At 38.7% G+C, this 20,753-nt stretch overlaps 1 protein-coding gene across 2 annotated transcripts; it reads left to right on the top strand.

Annotated features, from left to right (window-relative positions):
* Nucleotides 1-38: 38 nt before the first annotated feature.
* Nucleotides 39-19,241, top strand: MRPL30 (mitochondrial ribosomal protein L30). 2 transcript variants are annotated; one of them, XM_053890600.1, is made up of 7 exons: nt 39-160; nt 10,405-10,482; nt 12,139-12,219; nt 16,407-16,553; nt 16,784-16,857; nt 16,936-17,095; nt 18,676-19,241. In XM_053890600.1, the coding sequence occupies exons 1-6, from the start codon at nt 89-91 to the stop codon at nt 17,066-17,068; spliced, it is 585 nt and encodes a 194-aa protein (XP_053746575.1). In that variant the 5' UTR covers nt 39-88; the 3' UTR covers nt 17,069-17,095; nt 18,676-19,241. The 2 variants fall into 2 exon arrangements, with proteins under 2 accessions (XP_053746575.1, XP_019311601.2); XM_019456056.2 differs by lacking the exon at nt 18,676-19,241 and having other exon boundaries at nt 16,936-17,154.
* Nucleotides 19,242-20,753: the final 1,512 nt, after the last annotated feature.

Genomic DNA, 20,753 nt, shown 5'->3' with positions numbered 1-20,753 from the left:
GAATAACGTGACAGACCTGCGCCTGCGCTCTCTTTTTATGGCCTTGAAGGGGCGGGACGTGGCCGGAACTAAAGTGCCGGGGTTGACTATGAGTACGCTATATGACGGCCGGGTTTGTGTGTTGCGCTTCGTGGGCGCCCGTCTGCTCTGCTTCTCCTCGGTGAGTAAGGTCAGGCTGAAGAATATTTAGGAATATTGCATTTTTGCCAGGAGTGGGTACCTGGGAACGCCGTGGAGATGTGGATTGATTTTCCTATAGGATTCTGAGTTTGCGGGTCGTAATAACCTAAATGAATTTGCGCCCGTTCACTGTCCCTTGGGATCGCGAAAAGCCAGTGGTCGAGCGGATCCGGTTTCCCAGTTCCGGAGCCGCGCGGCTTGCTAAGCCCGGCTCTGGACCCGCCTAGGCAAGATAGTTTAGTGGGGCAGGGAATTCAGGGTTGTTTTGGCAGTTTTTGTGCTTCTGTTTATAACTAATTTCGGTTTCCCACTGGGGGTCCGCGTAACTTGAATTTTTTGTTAATGAGGATAAAAGCTTGCTGATTGCATCTTAGAAAGCAACACCTTCGGGAGTTTGCAGTTAAAATATTTACCATTTTACTAAAAGCTGTAATTTTGCAATCATGTTTTTGATCGCCGCCTACCCAGAGCTGCCTGTTTTGCATATTTTCGCCAACAGGCGCTGATGAAGACTGCCTGTTACTTTTTAGGCGTTAGGAATTAAACATTTTTTGCGTTCAGAGATATCGGTTAATTGAAAGGAAAATTCTATGTTGTGCGTTTTCAGTGTTTTCCTTCCTTTTGTCAGTAAGTAGGTGTCTAAAACTGTTCGGATATTAACTGGGGGCAAAAAGTAGAAAATCACCTTGGTAGCCTTCCCCCCATGGGTATGTTAATATTTTACTGATAGCTTTCCAGAGTTTTTCTGTGTATACATATACAGTCACAGACATTTTCTTAATGGAAAAGGGATCATACTTCTCATGATGCATGTGTTTTCCTATTTTTGCAAGAGAAAAGCTACTGTACAGTCGAAGACAGTATAGTTGCTTCAAGGTCCAAGAGTTGTGTGAGTAATTATTACATTAACCTTTATTTTTTATTAAAACTTACAACTTTTCACTGTCACACCTTCTGAAGTCTGTAAATTAAACTTAATTCAGCAGAAATTGATAGCGTACCTACTACACAACAGGTGCTGCTCTTGGTAGATGCTTGGGATACATCTGTGAATAGATAGGGCACACCAAGAAAAAAAAAATTTTTTTTAATTTATTGTCCTTGCGGAATTAACATGTTACTGGGTGGAGACAGACAGTAAGCAACAAACCTAACAAACTATGTTAGAAGAGAAGCGCTATGGAAAGAAAATCCAGTGGAGTGAGGAGTGCTGACAATTGTGGGGGGTCAAAATGTTAAACAATAGAATCAGGATAGACCCCACTAAGAAGAGATTTGAGCACCTTATTTTAGCAATAAGGGAACTAACTATATGAATATCAGGAGCATTCCAGGAAAAAAACAGTCCAGAGGAGCTTGTCTGCCTGGCAACTTCTAGGACCTGTAAGGGTGTCAGTGTGTATCCAGTGAGCAAGGGAGCAGTTGGAGATGAAGTCCTAGAGGTAGGGGTTAAGGACTGGCTATTGCTCTGAGACATTGGAGGTTTTGGTTTTTTAATAAATAAGCTTTTTATTTTAGGATAACTCTAAGTTTAAGAAAAGTTGTGAAAATAGTAAAGTTCCTATATACCCCACATCCTATTTACCCTTTTATTAACATCTTACATTAGTATGGTACATATGTTAGAATTGATGAACCAGTATTATTACACTGTTAACTAAAGTCCATATTTCATTCGAATTTTCTTAGTGTTTACCAGATGTCCTTTTACCCCATTTAGTTGGTAGTCATGTCTCCTTAGGCTCCTCTTGACTATGGCAGTTTCTCACTTTCCTTGTTTTTGGTGATCTTGACAGTTTTAAGGGAGTCAGGTATTTGAAGACATACTCCCATCATTTTGAGTTTTTAAGTAGTTCGTTTCTAGTGCTACAAAGTGCTCCAGGTTCATCTTTTTTTTTTTTTTTTTCTATCAAGATGTCTTTTATTTTTAGTTTTTTTTTGATAGGGTTCTAACTTTACATAAAATATAATTTGCTTTCTTTTTTTTTTTTTAATATATGAAATTTACTGTCAAATTGGTTTCCATACAACACCCAGTGCTCATCCCAAAAGGTGCCCTCCTCAATACCCATCACCCACCCTGCCCTCCCTCCCACCCTGCCCTCCCTCCCACCCCCCATCAACCCTCAGTTTGTTCTCAGTTTTTAACAGTCTCTAATGCTTTGGCTCTCTCCCACTCTAACCTCTTTTTTTTTTTTTTTTTTTTTCCTTCCCCTCCCCCATGGGTTTCTGTTATGTTTCTCAGGATCCACATAAGAGTGAAACCATATGGTATCTGTCTTTCTCTGTATGGCTTATTTCACTTAGCATCACACTCTCCAGTTCCATCCATGTTGCTACAAAAGGCCATATTTCATTTTTTCTCATTGCCACGTAGTATTCCATTGTGTATATAAACCACAATTTCTTTATCCATTCATCAGTTGATGGACATTTAGGCTCTTTCCATAATTTGGCTATTGTTGAGAGTGCCGCTATAAACATTGGGGTACAGGTGCCCCTATGCATCAGTACTCCTGTATCCCTTGGATAAATTCCTAGCAGTGCTATTGCTGGGTCATAAGGTAGGTCTATTTTTAATTTTCTGAGGAACCTCCACACTGCTTTCCAGAGCGGCTGCACCAATTTGCATTCCCACCAACAGTGCAAGAGGGTTCCTGTTTCTCCACATCCTCTCCAGCATCTATAGTCTCCTGATTTCTTCATTTTGGCCACTCTGACTGGCGTGAGGTGGTATCTGAGTGTGGTTTTGATTTGTATTTCCCTGATAAGGAGCGACGTTGAACATCTTTTCATGTGCCTGTTGGCCATCCGGATGTCTTCTTTAGAGAAGTGTCTATTCATGTTTTCTGCCCATTTCTTCACTGGGTTATTTGTTTTTCGGGTGTGGAGTTTGATGAGCTCTTTATAGATTTTGGATACTAGCCCTTTGTCCGATGTGTCATTTGCAAATATCTTTTCCCATTCCGTTGGTTGCCTTTTAGTTTTGTTGGTTGTTTCCTTTGCTGTGCAGAAGCTTTTTATCTTCATAAGGTCCCAGTAATTCACTTTTGCTTTTAATTCCCTTGCCTTTGGGGATGTGCCGAGTAAGAGATTGCTACGGCTGAGGTCAGAGAGGTCTTTTCCTGCTTTCTCCTCTAAGGTTTTGATGGTTTCCTGTCTCACATTCAGGTCCTTTATCCATTTTGAGTTTATTTTTGTGAACGGTGTGAGAAAGTGGTCTAGTTTCAACCTTCTGCATGTTGCTGTCCAGTTCTCCCAGCACCATTTGTTAAAGAGACTGTCTTTTTTCCATTGGATGTTCTTTCCTGCTTTGTCAAAGATGAGTTGGCCATACGATTGTGGGTCTAGTTCTGGGGTTTCTATTCTATTCCATTGGTCTATGTGTCTGTTTTTATGCCAATACCATGCTGTCTTGATGATGACAGCTTTGTAGTAGAGGCTAAAGTCTGGGATTGTGATGCCTCCTGCTTTGGTCTTCTTCTTCAAAATTACTTTGGCTATTACTTTTGGGCCTTTTGTGGTTCCATATGAATTTTAGGATTGCTTGTTCTAACTTCGAGAAGAATGCTGCTGCAATTTTGATTGGGATTGCATTGAATGTGTAGATAGCTTTGGGTAGTATTGACATTTTGACAATATTTATTCTTCCAATCCATGAGCAGGGAATGTCTTTCCATTTCTTTATATCTTCTTCAATTACCTGCATAAGCTTTCTATAGTTTTCAGCATACAGATCTTTTACATCTTTGGTTAGATTTATTCCTAGGTATTTTATGCTTCTTGGTGCAATTGTGAATGGGATCAGTTTCTTTATTTGTCTTTCTGTTGCTTCATTGTTAGTGTATAAGAATGCAACTGATTTCTGCACATTGATTTTGTATCCTGCAACTTTGCTGAATTCATGTATCAGTTCTAGCAGACTTTTGGTGGAGTCTATCGGATTTTCCATGTATAATATCATGTCATCTGCAAAAAGCGAAAGCTTGACTTCATCTTTGCCAATTTTGATGCCTTTGATTTCCTTTTGTTGTCTGATTGCTGATGCTAGAACTTCCAGCACTATATTAAACAGCAGCGGTGACAGTGGGCATCCCTGTCGTGTTCCTGATCTCAGGGAAAAAGCTCTCAGTTTTTCCCCGTTGAGGATGATGTTAGCTGTGGGCTTTTCATAAATGGCCTTTATGATCTTTAAGTATGTTCCTTCTATCCCGACTTTCTCAAGGGTTTTTATTAAGAAAGGGTGCTGGATTTTGTCAAAGGCCTTTTCTGCATCGATTGACAGGATCATATGGTTCTTCTCTTTTTTTTTGTTAATGTGATGTATCACGTTGATCGATTTGCGAATGTTGAACCAGCCCTGCATCCCAGGAATGAATCCCACTTGATCATGGTGAATAATTCTTTTTATATGCTGTTGAATTCGATTTGCTAGTATCTTATTAAGAATTTTTGCATCCATATTCATCAGGGATATTGGCCTGTAGTTCTCTTTTTTTACTGGGTCTCTGTCTGGTTTAGGAATCAAAGTAATACTGGCTTCATAGAATGAGTCTGGAAGTTTTCCTTCCCTTTCTATTTCTTGGAATAGCTTGAGAAGGATAGGTATTATCTCTGCTTTAAATGTCTGGTAGAACTCCCCTGGGAAGCCATCTGGTCCTGGACTCTTATTTGTTGGGAGATTTTTGATAACCGATTCAATTTCTTCGCTGGTGATGGGTCTGTTCAAGCTTTCTATTTCCTCCTGATTGAGTTTTGGAAGAGTGTGGGTGTTTAGAAATTTGTCCATTTCTTCCAGGTTGTCCAATTTGCTGGCATATAATTTTTCATAGTATTCCCTGATAATTGTTTGTATCTCTGAGGGATTGGTTGTAATCATTCCATTTTCATTCATGATTTTATCTATTTGGGTCATCTCCCTTTTCTTTTTGAGAAGCCTGGCTAGAGGTTTGTCAATTTTGTTTATTTTTTCAAAAAACCAACTCTTGGTTTCGTTGATCTGCTCTACAGTTTTTTTAGATTCTATATTGTTTATTTCTGCTCTGATCTTTATGATTTCTCTTCTTCTGCTGGGTTTAGGCTGCCTTTGCTGTTCTGCTTCTATTTCCTTTAGGTGTGCTGTTAGATTTTGTATTTGGGATTTTTCTTGTTTCTTGAGATAGGCCTGGATTGCAATGTATTTTCCTCTCAGGACTGCCTTCGCTGCATCCCAAAGCGTTTGGATTGTTGTATTTTCATTTTCGTTTGTTTCCATATATGTTTTAATTTCTTCTCTAATTGCCTGGTTGACCCACTCATTCGTTAGTAGGGTGTTCTTTAACCTCCATGCTTTTGGAGGTTTTCCAGACTTTTTCCTGTGGTTGATTTCAAGCTTCATAGCATTGTGGTCTGAAAGTATGCATGGTATAATTTCAATTCTTGTAAACTTATGAAGGGCTGTTTTGTGACCCAGTATATGATCTATCTTGGAGAATGTTCCATGTGCACTCGAGAAGAAAGTATATTCTGTTGCTTTGGGATGCAGAGTTCTAAATATATCTGTCAAGTCCATCTGATCCAATGTATCATTCAGGGCCCTTGTTTCTTTATTGACTGTGTGTCTAGATGATCTATCCATTTCTGTAAGTGGGGTGTTAAAGTCCCCTGCAATGACCACATTCTTATCAATAAGGTTGCTTATGTTTATGAGTAATTGTTTTATATATCTGGGGGCTCGGGTATTTGGCGCATAGACATTTATAATAGTTAGCTCTTCCTGGTGGATAGACCCTGTGATTATTATATAATGCCCTTCTTCATCTCTTGTTACAGCCTTTAATTTAAAGTCTAGTTTGTCTGATATAAGTATGGCTACTCCAGCTTTCTTTTGGCTTCCAGGAGCATGATAAATAGTTCTCCATCCCCTCACTCTCAATCTAAAGGTGTCCTCAGATCTAAAATGAGTCTCTTGTAGACAGCAAATAGATGGGTCTTGTTTTTTTATCCATTCTGATACCCTATGTCTTTTAGTTGGTGCATTTAATCCATTTACATTCAGTGTTATTATAGAAAGATATGGGTTTAGAGTCATTGTGATGTCTGTATGTTTTATGCTTGTAGTGATGTCTCTGGTACTTTGTCTCACAGGATCCCCCTTAGGATCTCTTGTAGGGCTGGTTTCGTGGTGACAAATTCCTTCAGTTTTTGTTTGTTTGGGAAGACCTTTATCTCTCCTTCTATTCTAAATGACAGACTTGCTGGATAAAGGATTCTCGGCTGCATATTTTTTCTGTTTAGCACACTGTAGATATCGTGCCAAGCCTTTCTGGCCTGCCAAGTTTCAAAGGAGAGATCAGTCACGAGTCTTATAGGTCTCCCTTTATATGTGAGGGCACGTTTATCCCTTGCTGCTTTCAGAATTTTCTCTTTATCCTTGTATTTTGCCAGTTTCACTATGATATGTCGTGCAGAAGATCGATTCAAGTTACGTCTGAAGGGAGTTCTCTGTGCCTCTTGGATTTCAATGCCTTTTTCCTTCCCCAGTTCAGGGAAGTTCTCAGCTATAATTTGTTCAAGTACCCCTTCAGCACCCTTCCCTCTCTCTTCCTCCTCTGGGATACCAATTATGCGTATATTATTTTTTTTTAGTGTATCACTTAGTTCTCTAATTTTCCCCTCATACTCCTGGATTTTTTTATCTCTCTTTCTTTCAGCTTCCTCTTTCTCCATAACTTTATCTTCTAGTTCACCTATTCTCTCCTCTGCCTCTTCAAGCCGAGCCATCGTGGATTCCATTTTGTTTTGCAATTCTTTTAAAGCGTTTTTCAACTCCTCGTGACTGTTCCTTAGTCCCTCGATCTTTGTGGCAAGAGATTCTCTTCTGTCCTGTATACTGTTTTCAAGCCCAGCGATTAATTTTATGACTATTATTCTAAATTCACTTTCTGTTATATTATTTAAATCCTTTTTGATCAGTTCATTAGCTGTTGTTATTTCCTGGAGATTCTTCTGAGGGGAATTCTTCCGTTTGGTCATTTTGGAGAGTCCCTGGCGTGGTGAGGACCTGCAGTGCACTTCCCCTGTGCTGTGGTGTATAACTGGAGTTAGTGGGCGGGGCCGCAGTCCGACCCGATGTCTGCCCCCAGCCTACTGCTGGGGCCACAGTCAGACTGGTGTGTGCCTTCTCTTCCCCTCTCCTAGGGGCGGGATTCACTGTGGGGTGGCGTGTCCCCTCTGGGCTACTTGCACACTGCCAGGCTTGTGTTGCTGGGGATCTGGCGTATTAGCTGGGGTGGGTAGGCAAGGTGCACGGGGGCTGGAGGGGCAGGCTTAGCTCACTTCTCCTTAGGTGATCCACTTCAGGAGGAGCCCTGTGGCAGCGGGAGGGAGTCAGATCCGCTGCCGGAGGTTTGGCTCCGCAGAAGCACAGAGTTGGGTGTTTGCGCGGAGCGAGCAAGTTCTCTGGCAGGAACTGGTTCCCTTTGGGATTTTGGCTGGGGGATGGGCGGGGGAGATGGCGCTGGCGCCTTTGTTCCCCGCCAAGCTGAGCTCTGCCGTCCGGGGGCTCAGCAGCTCTCCCTCCCTTTGTCCTCCAGCCTTCCCGCTTTCCGAGCAGAGCTGTTAACTTATGACCTCCCAGACGCTAAGTCGCGCTTGCTGTCGGAACACAGTCTGTCCGGCCCCTCCGCTTTTGCCAGCCAGACTCGGGGGCTCTGCTTGGCCGGCGAGCCGCCCCTCCGCCCCGGCTCCCTCCCGCCAGTCCGTGGAGCGCGCACCGCCTCGCCGCCCTTCCTACCCTCTTCCGTGGGCCTCTAGTCTGCGCTTGACTCCGGAGACTCCCTTCTGCTAATCCTCTGGCGGTTTTCTGGGTTCTTTAGGCAGGTGTAGATGGAATCTAAGTGATCGGCAGGACGTGCTGTGAGCCCCGCGTCCTCCTACGCCGCCATCTTCCGGAACCTCTCAATTTGCTTTCTCCAGGTTCATCTTAATATATTCCCTGCAGTAGCCCTATGATTATCCATTTCTCAAAGGAGCCCTGGTTCCTTTTATTAGAGAATGCTAAGATCAGGCGCTGAGTGTGTTCGTTGCTACTGGGATGCCATTCAGCTAACAGAGCTAACCCATATATATATATACACATTCATACCTGTGATTATTTCTATATCCATCAGTATCTATATTAAGCTAAACATGAGCTCAAACTCTCAACTTGTGTCATTGGATCACATGGATTATTCTGGCTTTCTCCTCTTATATGTTACCTTTCACTTCAACAGTGAGAAACCTGGATCATTGGAAGGTTTGGGGAAGAGGAGTTGACATGATTTGATTTGGGATTTTAATGAAATGGTTGCTGCTATGGAGAAGAGAGCTTATGGAAGTTGGACTGGAAACCGGAAGGCCCCTTAGGAGGCTTTTGCTGAAATCTAAATGATAAGAGAAAAGTAATAAAATGTGAAGCCAAATGAATTGGGTTAATATATAATGTTTAACTTAGGAGGAAGAAGTATGGTAGAGAAAATAATTTATCGTTACCTATTTGATTGCAGAGCCAGAGGATTAAATAAGCATCTCTTCTAAGGAAGCGTCGATACAAAATATATATAAACAACCAGCCAAGCAATGGCTGATGATTTGCACTAGATACTGATTTGAACTAGAAATTCTTATGCTGTATAGTAATCTTTGAAGTCTGAATGAGAGTTACGAAATTTTGATATACTTCTGAATTCTGAGTTGAGCAGACCATAGTTCTAACCCATTAATTGATTCAAACATTCATAAACAAACACTGGGTGCCTACTGTTCATCAGATACTGTGCTAGATGCTGAGAGTAGAAAATGAACAAGATAAAATTCTGGCTTTCATGGCACTAAGGATTTAGTAGTTGACTCTTCTAAAACTGATGCATAATTAATTTTGAGAGACTGGTTTAGTTGCTGAGAATTTTTCAAAAGTCTTGGCTCTTTTAATGGGACATCTTGCATTGATTCCCACAACTTCATTGTTTGTCCACATCACAAGAAAGACTTGATGAGCTTGAGTGAGCCAGAATCTGGTGGATTCACCGAAGTACAGCATTTACCCAATTTTAGTGTGTTAGGGTATTCTTATTACAACTTTGTAATAATTTCATAATAGCAAAAGCTACCATTTGTTGAGGGCTTCCTATGTACTAAAAACTGTTTTAGGTGTTTTTAGAATGATTCATTTGGAAGGTAGGTATTATATTCTGTCCTTTTGAAAAAAAATTGAAACACAAATTAACCTATGAAAAATGTACATGTAGTTCATAAACCTTCTCTTTCTGCTTTTGTATACATCAGTATAATTGGTTGTAATTATTGCCTGTCTAAATAAACATGACTTTTTTACATCATAGAAGCAATGCATATTCATTAAGAATAGTTTAAAAATACAAGTATTCAAGAAAGAAAGTTATAGTTTACTTTTTAACAGAAAGGTATTATGATTTAGTGAAAATGCACTGGAGTAGGAATTAACGAGAATTGGGTTCCAAACTATATGCTCCTTGGATAAGCTGGATGCCCTTGGATTGGATTGGATTGAAGGTGGATGCCCTTCGAAATGAATGAATTTTCATTTTCCACATACATAGGCTAAGGTGGTCAATTCTAGAGGTACCTGGGTGGCCCAGTTAGTGAAGCATCCACTTCTTGGTTGCTCAGGTCATGATCCCAGGGTTTTGGGATCCAGCCACGCACTGGGCTCCATGTTGAGCTTTTGTGATTCTCTCTCTCTCTCTCTCCCCAGCTGACTTGCTCACTCTCAAAATACATAAATAAACATTTTTTTCTTTTTTTCTTTTTTTTTTTAAAGAAGGTTGTCAATTCTCATTCTAGGAGTCTGGATTTCTTCAGTCCCTTCTAGTCCTTTCATTTTGTGATTTTATAACAAAGCATTCTTTATCTGTGCTCTTTGGTGAAGAAATTAAGTAGTAGTGATTTCTTTGCCCATTTTTGTTGAATCAACCTAGTTTCTAACTCATCTGGCAAAAATGGAATGTGATTAATGTATAATTGCTACGTATGGTTTTGCTGAATTCTGAATAAAACATTTATTATAACTTCTTACTCTTATTGCATTAAAATAACTAGGATTTTACTGTTAAACTTCAGTCAAGTTTATAATTAACTTCTTTAGGTTTTTAATAATATGTAAGTAGGCACCTGTCCATTTCCAATACATATTTGACCCATGGATCTATTTTATGCTTGTCATAGCCTTTGAAGAGAACAGTCACCACACTCATGGCAGGGATTTTGCGCTCAATAGTTCAGAAGCCCCCAGATGGACTCCAAGTAAGTATTTCTTTTCAAGTATCATCTTTCTCTCTTTTTTTATTCCTTAAGAGTGATTTCTCTCTCTTGTAATTAACAAAACAAACAGGCAAGTTAAACTGTACAAGTTCCTTTTTTTATATAGTGTTTTTTAGTGTTGAAGAGCAGTTTTATTTATGATTTATGATCTGCTGTTTTATCACTAAAAATTTAAAAACACAAAAGATCTTTTCCTGGAGAACATGCTGGTAAAAAATGGCCACTGTTGATTCCCCTTAATCTTTTTAAAGTTTTAGGTTTTTCCCTTCAATTATGAAAAGAGTATATTTCCAATCATAGAAAAATATGGAAGAGCAGAAAGAAGAAAAGCCCTCTCCCAGAGATCACTAATGTTTGTATTTTCATGTAATTCCTTCTATTCTTTCTTACAAAAATTGTAGCAGTACAGCCTAACCCATTCATGAGGGCCAGAGTCTAGATACAGACCTGCTGCTGGCCATACATTGGTGCTTTACATACATTGTCTTAACCTTAGATTAATCCTGTGTGGTCAGTATTATTTCCTTCTTAAATAGCTGAGGAAATTGACTCTCTGAGAGGATAAGTGTCTCATTTCTCACAAATGGTGAGCACAGAGCCAGGATTAGAAGCCCATATTTTTCCTTTCTCTCCCTCATTCACTCCTACCTACTGTCTAGTTGTTTGTGGATCTCTGCAGGACAGAGAGGGCATGAAAGGAATGATTATTGCCCATCCAGAGGGGAGTTTCCTGATGGGAAGGATTGGCAGTGAATCCTTTTTCTTTAGCAGACTGAGAGCAACAGGACTGGAAGATTGTAGAAAGGGAATAAGAAATAGGAACTAGGAGTGTTGGCATTGTAGGGACTAGAAAGAAAATTGGCAACTCCTTTTCTTTTACATTGTATTGGTGAAGGTAAATTATTGCACATTGTCTAGAGCAGGCGTTGGCAAACTATGGCCTGCAAGTCAAATTCAGTCCACCTATTTTTGTAAATCAAGTTTTATTAGAACATAGCCATGCCTATTTGTTTACATATTGTTTGTGGCTGCTTTTACCTTACAGTGGCAGAGTTGAGACTTGACAATGGAAACCATACAGCCGTAAAGCTGGAAATATTTCCTGTCTTGTCCTTTATAGAAAAATATTGCCCACCCTGGTCAAGAAGTCTATATTTGACTCATATATGGAATTTAAGAAACAAAACAGATGAACATAGGAGAAAAAAGAAAAAAAGAGAGGCAAACCAGAAAACAGACTCTTAACTATAGGGAACAAACTGAGGGTTACTGGAGGGGATGGAAGCGGGAGGATGGGCTAGATGGGTGATGGGTACTAAGGAGGGCACCTGTCGTGATGAGCACTGGGTGTTGTGGAAGTGGGAATCACTAAATTCTACACCTGAAACTGATATTACACTGAATGTTAACTAACTGGAATTTAAATAAAAACTTGAAAAAAAAAAGAGAAGTCTATATGTGCTTTTTGCTTTATAATGTTAGTGGTAAGGTGAGATGTATTCACTTAGCTAAGGAGCTGAGATAAAGGTTTGATAATTATAGGTTAAATAAAAACAGACTTTTGTCACCTAAAAATTGGTGAGTATAGATTTCTGCACTAGCCAGAGTTTTTTTAAAAATGTTTTCTATCATGTTTAGACTGTAACAAAAGGTGTGGAGTCTCTCATTTGTACAGATTGGATTCGTCACAAATTTACCAAGTCAAGAATTCCAGATAAAGTAAGAACAAGGGTTTGGCGGGGTGGGGGTTAGCGTTACTATTTTTTTAAGCATGTTATGTTTTCAAATGATACCTATTTGTGTAATATTGAAAACTTTTACATTGAATTATTTGTGGATGTCCATGGTAGTATAGAGTTTAAATAACACATGGTAGAATTTATCTAGGTAATGATTCTTTTTTTTTTTTTTAATGTGCCACTGGCCTTTGAAGTAGTGGGGTTTTATCATCTTAGTACCTGTTTATTCCTGCTTACGATTTTTGCCTTAATATTTTGTGTTTTCATATCACCATTATCCTCAGGAAAACAGTGGGTCTTCCTCCGGCTCAGACTCTGTCTCTGTGCTTCTTTGTGTTCACTTTATATATTGAGTATTGCAACTTGGGATCTTTGCGTTTTCTTTGCTATACTTATGTGTGCATATCATACTTTTGGAAAACACTGGCTAAGCCCCCTATTAACTTCCGTTTTATTTTGTTTAAATGAATAGACTTTATTTCTTACAGCAGTTTTTGGCTTATAGAAAAATTGAACAGAAAGTACAGAGAGTTCCCATATACTCCCTCCCCCAACATATATAGTTACCCTATAATTAACATTTTGTATTGGTATATATTTGTTAGAATTGATGGACCAGAATTGACAGATTATTATTAACTAAAGTCCTTAGATTGCATCGGGGTTTACTATCAGTGTTACACATTCTGTGGCTTTTGACAAATGCACAATGTCCTGGGTCATTAGGGAATCATACAAATAGTTTCATTGCCCTAAAAATCCTCTGTTCTTCACCTGTTCATCCCTCCCTCTCATCTCCCAACCCCTGGAAACCACTGATATTTTTCCTGTTTTTATAGTTTTGCCTTTTCCAGAATTTCTTATCGTTGGAATCATGCACACATAATCTTTCAGACTGGTTTCGTTCACTTAGCAACATGCAGTTAAGGTTTCTTGACGTCTTGCCACCAGGATTGCTAGCTTTTTGTTAACTATACTTAGTCAAAAGAATGATAAATTGTGAGTTAGCTAAAACATAATCTGGATAGAATTAAGGAAAAACACGAATTTGAAAGATCAAGTTATTTTCCATTAAAGTGGCTGGGGACTCAGAAATCAAACAAGTTTCTGGAAATAATGAAAGTTGCATTTTTATAACCTGAGTTGTATGGCTATGCAGTTCATTTCTTTTTATTACAAATAATATTTGGTTTTATGGATGTACTGTAGTTTGTTTAGCCATTCATCTCCTGAAGGACATCTTAATTGTTTCCAGTTCTTGACAGTAGTGAATAAAGCTGCTGTAAACATTTGTGTGCAAGTTCTTGTGGGGACATAAATTTTCAACTCGTTTGAGGTAAGTACCTAGAAATGCAATTATGCAGTTGATGGAATATATGGAAAAGACTACATTTAGTTTTTAAAGTCTGGGTTTTTTTGTGTTTTTTTTTTACCCCAATTTTTTGTATTGCAGCGAAATATATATACAGTGTACCATCTCAACCATTTTTAAGTGTACGTTACAGTGTTATTAAATACATTCATATTGTTGTGCAGTCATCACACCATCCATCTCCAGAACTCTTCATCTTACAAAACTGGAACTCTGTACCCATTAAATAATAACTCCCCAATCTCTTTTTCCCAGCCCTTGACAGCTACCATTCTCCTTTGATTTTTTTTTTTTAAGATAAAATAGTGTTACCATTGACTATTTTGACACCTTTAATGTGCTTGATGTTCTTATATCAGAAACCTCTTTATTTTTCAAGTCATGGCTTTGCTGCTGCTATGCTTTCCACAACTGTATTGTCTTGTATCTTTTCATGTTTCTTAGTCTGTAAAGTTCTAGAATAAAAGGATAGATACAGACGCTAGCATTCCTTTAAAATGTGTAAGGCGTTGATTTTGATTGTCAGCTGTAGCAAATATGAAAATTCAAACTTCATGGAAATGATTCTGAGATGTGTGTCTTCAGCCCATGCCTATCTTCTGAACTTATTCCTGTATTCTCACATAATGGATAATTATTCTCACATAATGGATAATGCAGAGGTATTTCAGGTTAAACATATTTAGAATCAAACTCGTCTTACTTTCCCTCCAAACAACCAAATGAAATAGGATGCTCGTCCTGTATTAGTTATATCAGTTAATGCTACCATCCTTTACCTGATTTCCCAAATCAGGGTGGAGCTGTGTCCATCTCAACCCCTCCTTTTCCTCCACTCACCACAAATGCATCTATTTTACTGTCCAAAGTCCCCAAATGAGTCCCTTTTCTGTTGCAGCTACTGTAGTTCAGGCTCTTAAACCAGGGCTGCAAGTTTCCTGGTACCAGTCTCCCATTCCCACTTCATTTTGTCCTCTTATAAGTATATTCTTTCTCAGTCCCTTAAAATTGTAGTCATATTGCTTCAAGTCTTCAAGAGTTCTGTATCCCTTCTGGAAATTTCTGAAGGCTCAGCACAGTTGAGCAATTTAACTTTATCCTCTACATTGCTTTTCATGTTTTTTTCTACTTGAGCCACACATTTACCCTTGGTTTTCCCAGATATTTTGTGCTCTTTACACTGTTTCTTTAAATCTTTGTTTTTCTTCAGCATGCCTGCCCCATCCTCTGTTTACCACCATTCTTCTCACCCTGCATCTCTTCAAAACCCCTAGAAAATACAAATGAGCAAAAAAAGCAAAAAGACACCCTGAATCCCACCACCTGGAGACAGCTTCCATATTCTTTTCTGTTATATGTTTTTAAAGATGTGAATCATCTCATGTAAAATGCTTCTTTAGCTGCTGTCTTCATTTAGCAATATAATGTGAGCCTCTCAGCAGATAAGTTTCTACAATATTATTTTATAATTAAATAATACCCTTTTTGGTCAGAGTGCCACCATGTGTGTGTGTCTGTGTGTCCATGTCCTTCCTTGGTCTGATTTCCCAGAGGTGATATGACTTGATCTAATGTCTTTGAGACCTTTATACATATATAAGTGTATGTATATGCACATATGTATATTACATGATTCTTAGAATCAGTCGTTATGTAGTGTATCCTGTGTACACACTCATGTACTTGGTACAGATGAAACAAATATGAGATCCTACTACACATAGTGGTGTGGAATTATTTTTTTCTCAAGAATGTATTATGGCCATCCTTCAATGTTAGTAGTTGCTAAGGATAGTTAACCTTATTGGTTTTTATGGCAGCATTGTATCCCATGGGATACATCATAATTTATTCAGTTGTATCATATATTACTGGTTTTATTATTTTGTACTAGTTTTAATTCAGATGTATGCCTTGTAATTCCATTTATTCCAGTTATTCCATTTATTCCAGTTATTCTATGAGGAACATGGATGTGGCCTTTAAATTTTTCATTATTACAAATAGTATTACCATGTACCTCTTTATTTAGTACATTTTATATACTCAGGGAAGTTTTTTGTGTGATAGCTTACTAGAACCTTTTGAGTTTTTAGAGAATCAGTATTAATGTCAGCTGTCTTGAGCTGTTTCTGACCCTTTGTAGGCAGTCATTTGTACTAACACGTACTCATGTGTTGTCATTGTAAGCTTATCTTTGATGCCCTGCCTGAATGGGGTGGAGGGATGCTACTGTGCCCCGCTTATCTGGTGCTAATACAGTCTCCTGGCATTTGAACTCTTTAATGTCCTTTGGTTACTCCTGCTTTGCTTTTAAAACAAAACAAAACAGGGGCGCCTGGGTGGCTCAGTCGGTTGAGCGTCCGATTTCGGCTCAGGTCACGATCTTGTGGTCCGTGAGTTCGAGCCCAGCGTCAGGCTTTGGGCTGATGGCCCAGAGCCTGGAGCCTGCTTCCGAGTCTGTGTCTCCCTCTCTCTCTGCCCCTCCCCCATTCATGCTCTGTCTCTCTCTGTCTCAAAAATAAATAAATGTTAAAAAAAAAAATTAAAAAAATAAAATTAAATAAAATAAATAAAAAATAAAACAAAACAAAACAGTCTTTGCCTGTGTGATTTTTTTTTTCAGAGTATGCAATCCTTAGATTTTGTCTGAATAATCAGTTTGAAGATGAGGATTTCAGAAAGATTGGGGATGAGATCATGACGTAGATTTTGGGGGGTGGTTAAGAAAGGAAAAGGAAATACATAGAAACTGTGTAATTGAAAACTTACCATTTATAATTCTTCTTTCCTAGGTATTTCAGCCTTCACCTGCAGATCATGAAAAATATGGTGGGGATCCACAGCACCCTCATAAACTACATATTGTTACCAGAATAAAGAGTACAAAAAGACGTCCATATTGGGAAAAAGATATAATAAAGATGCTTGGATTAGAAAAAGTAAGCAGCTGTTTAAGTCCTCTTAAGTTAGTTGTTTAAATTTGCTTTAAATTTTATAATTTTTAAACTTTAAGGTACATTTTTATTACTTCACTCATTTAAATGTATTATTTAGTGTAATTTATTTGAAAATTTGATTCAGACAAAATGAGTTTCACCTTAACATTTCACTGTAACATGGGACCATCTGCTTTGAAATGGATCCATAACCCTGTTTCCTTTGTTTATAGGCACATACTCCTCAAGTTCACAAGAATATACCTTCAGTGAATGCAAAACTGAAAGTGGTTAAACATTTGATAAGGTTTGTTGTTTGTTACTTCAGCTATTTAAAAAAGTGTATTACCTAGTATAATTCTAAAAGCATTTTCTTATGTCACAGAATCCAGCCCCTGAAGTTGCCGCAAGGACTTCCAGCGGAAGAGGACATGTCTAACACGTGCCTCAAGAGCACTGGAGAATTAGTGGTGCGGTGGCATCTAAACCCTGTAGATCAGGAAGCAGTTAAGTCCTAATGCCAGAGCAGTTTCATATTTAAAAATGTAAATCATTTTTATTTAAAGATAGAAAGTGTTCTTATTAAAATATATTTTAAATTCTAGCCATTTTCACTGGCTAAACATGGTGTGATTTCTTCCTTATATAGGCTTGGAAGTTTCAGTGCTGGTATTTGATTTAACTCTCTTTTCTGTCTGATAGTTTCACTGCAGAATGGGCTGGGGTGGTATTGTTTAAACATCTGGGTTCAGATGTCACCTTAGCAGTCACCATTGACTTGTTTAAAATATTGTTTTCTCTTTTAATTGAACGCAACAAATTCCTTGAGTGTCCCTTTGAGTGAGCAGTGTGTTACGTGTTGGGGAAATGCACAGCAGACCAGAACATGGTCCCTGCCCATCAGGAGTTTAGTCTCTTGCTAGAGAACAGAGATTCGGCCACAGTCATTAAACATTGGGTGTAGCTAGATTGACTGCTTTGTGCTTTAGTGTCTATAAGTATATATGTAGAGTTGGCTGCATTTTATTCTTAAATTTAATACCAAAAATAGTATCTTTTTCTAATTATAAATCTGAATTGGCCCAAATTTTATTGATGTTCTTTGAGTTCCTAAGAAACCTCTGCCAACAGTTGAGGTAATATTTAAAAGATGAGAAAGAAGGGAGAAATCTTTTAGGGAGAATTGTTTTATTTCCTTTTTTTTTTTTTTTTTTTTTTTTTTTCCTATTTCAGATACCTGGAGGGGTTGGGAGAAGTAAGAATTGTAGGACAGGTTCAATAGTGGGAAGTTTTGTGGCAGCTAATCAAAGATGATGGTGAAGAATCTCTGAATTCTAGTTGCCTATTTCCCTTTGTCTTTTGTGAGGCTTAGTTTGGGCAACAATAACATTGGCATACTACTCATAATTTGTGTAGTATTCATCCTGTCATAGGTCTTGATGTTTTAGAGCATTCAGAATTGCTACCTGAAATGAGCCAGATATCATTAATTACTAAGCTTGAATGCAATTACAGTTTCAATTCAACAATTATGAAATATCTAGTATATGTAAGGCCTGGAGGAGACCTTAAAGCCAGAGGACACTAACTTTAGAGAGCTCATTCTAGTTAGAGAAACCTGTATGCTACAACAAAATGTGTCCTTGCTGGAGGTGGTTTGAGGATAGCTGTGTTAATAAAAGCTGGTCCCTGCTAATTTATTGCCATCTCTTTCGCTATACTAATATTAATGTTTAAAATGGGGACAAGAACATTGGTTAATTTTTACCCAAAGATTCTAATAAAGTTTAGGTAAGTAATTTTAACCTCAACAGTCCATGACTAGAAAAAAGGACCTAAATGTTAAGTTGAATATTTGTAAGTAAAATTGTCTATAAGGAGAAAAGTATAAGGCACACATGGGTATAAGCTAGTGCATTAGTTTTCTATTGCTGTGTAACTAATTACCACAAACCCAGTTGCTTAAAGCAACACGCACTTAATCATCCCACTGTTTCTGTGGGTCAGAAGTCTGGGCTTAGCTGGGCTTAGTCACTTACGGTCTCACAAGGCTGAGTTCTCCTCAGCCTTGACTGGGAAAGGATCTGCTTCCAAGCTCTCTCATTTCATTTGCTTGTGATTGTAGGATTCATGGCAAGTTGTTTCTTCAAAGGCAGTCAGTGTTGAAGAGAGAAACTAGCAAGATGTGTGCTAATGAGGGAGCACAAGGCAAGCTGACAGACCACAAACACCCCCCACAACCCAACCAGGTGGGATATGTGTGATACTCCTCAGGCACTCCTGGCTGCCCAAGAACAAAGGAGAGCGGAAAACAAAAGGTTAACTGATAGAGATCATAGTCCTTCAGGACCTAGGTCTCCGCTAGCCCTCCACAGTGGGAAACAAAGGCAGAAGGAAATGGCAGATAGAACTCCAGTCCCTTGTAACATGCAGCCCATTGACAAATACTTGAGGCTGACAGAGTAAAATGTTTCTTTAGGAACACCCTACTGTCTTAATGTTTTGCTAGAAGGAAAAACAGCCTTAGCTTGACAATAGCTAGGCCTCCAGTGTCCTGTGAGTCTTTAGCATATGAAAATCTCCCTGGAAACTTCCCCTGGACTTTACCTCCCCCAACCCCATAGTATATAATCAGTCTTTCCTCATCGTCCAGGGCAGGGTGCTTAAATAAAATCACCTTTTTGCACCAAAGATGTCTTCAAGAATTCTTTCTTGGCCATGGACTCCGGACCCTGTGAATCCCACTAACACCTCCAAAAACCTCATCATGTGCTATACTCTTAGGTAATCATGCAAATGTAGTCATGTACATTCCATCACCTTTGTTGCATTCCATTGGTTAGAGGCAAGTCATAAGTCCAGCCAAACTCAAGGAAGAGGGGAATTACACAAATGTATGACTGCCAAGAGGCAAGGATCCTGGGGGCCTCCTTAAAGATTACCTGCAAGCATGGTAAGTCCATCGCCAAGTAGACCCATGGAAATCCCCATATTGTCATTCCTTTGCTTCATATCATTTCAAAACCTTTTAAGGACTTCTTGCTTAGTTTTGTCTTTGGGTCTCCGAGAAGTTACCTGAGCGCTAGCACTACTTTTAAGGACCATTCCAGTTCTCTTGACATCTTCTCAATCTAAAATTGCACCTCTTCCAGGGGCATCTTTTGTCATCGCAATACTAATACTTAGCATCCTAACTAGCACAGTTTCACCAAGAGCAGTTCCACCAAGTGGAATTGCACTGGCCATTTTGAGGAGCTTTTGACACAAATAATAAGATGGTGCATTTAGGAGGTACCTTACAACAAAAAAAGCGAAGAAATCCCATGAAGAGATTATTTGTCCTGTTTTTCTAAAAAAGAGATAATTTTGCTTAATATAGGTGGTATCCTCTCCTTCCCAAACTTCCAGGAGTAACAAGTACTGGTTTTTTGATCACACAGCTTGATAAAATTTTCAAGGGTCCAAGTTACTGTCTAAACCATCTGTCACTCTTTATATATGTATATACATCAAAACTTTTCTGCATCTAAACTTTTCTCTCTTGGGGCTCCTGGGTGGCTCAGTCGATTAAGTGTCAGACTTCGGCTCAGGTCATGATCTCATGGTTCATGAGTTCGAGCCCCACAAGAGGTTCTGTGCTGATAGCTCAGACCCTGGAGCTAGCTTCAGATTCTGTGTCTCCCACTCTCTGCCCCTCCCTCCCTCATGCTCTCTGTCTGTCTGTCTCTCTCTCTCAAATAAATAAACATTAAAAAAAAATTTTTAATAGATGAATAATTCTTCATATTCTGTTCTCTAATTTTCTTCATTGTATGGAGAAAAAATTTGTTGGTCACTTAAGTTAAAGATAATATAAAGTGTTAAGAATGTTATATGTTATACTAATTGTTAACACTTTATATATTATAAACAATATAAATCAGGTACAATAATTACAGAGAAATACAAATATGTATGTAGCATAATGAATATGATTTACTCCTTATTAAGATGGTAAATTTAATATGTATACTTTTTTTTTTCTTTTAAGTATTTGAGAGAGCGTGCGCTCACACAAGAGAGAGCAGGAGAGGGATAGAGAGAATCTCAAGCAGGCTCTGTGCTGTCAGCACAGAGCCCAACACTGGGGCTCAATGAACTGTGAAATCATGAAATCATGGCCTGAAATCAAGAGTTGCATGTTCAACTGACTGAGTCACCCAG

The sequence above is a fragment of the Panthera pardus genome, unplaced genomic scaffold (genome assembly GCF_024362965.1).
Source record: "Panthera pardus isolate Hobbes unplaced genomic scaffold, ASM2436296v1 HiC_scaffold_25, whole genome shotgun sequence".
NCBI classification, from domain to species: Eukaryota; Metazoa; Chordata; class Mammalia; order Carnivora; family Felidae; genus Panthera; species Panthera pardus.
Note: the sequence above shows the minus strand (reverse complement) of the source record. Positions and strands in the feature narration are given on the sequence as shown.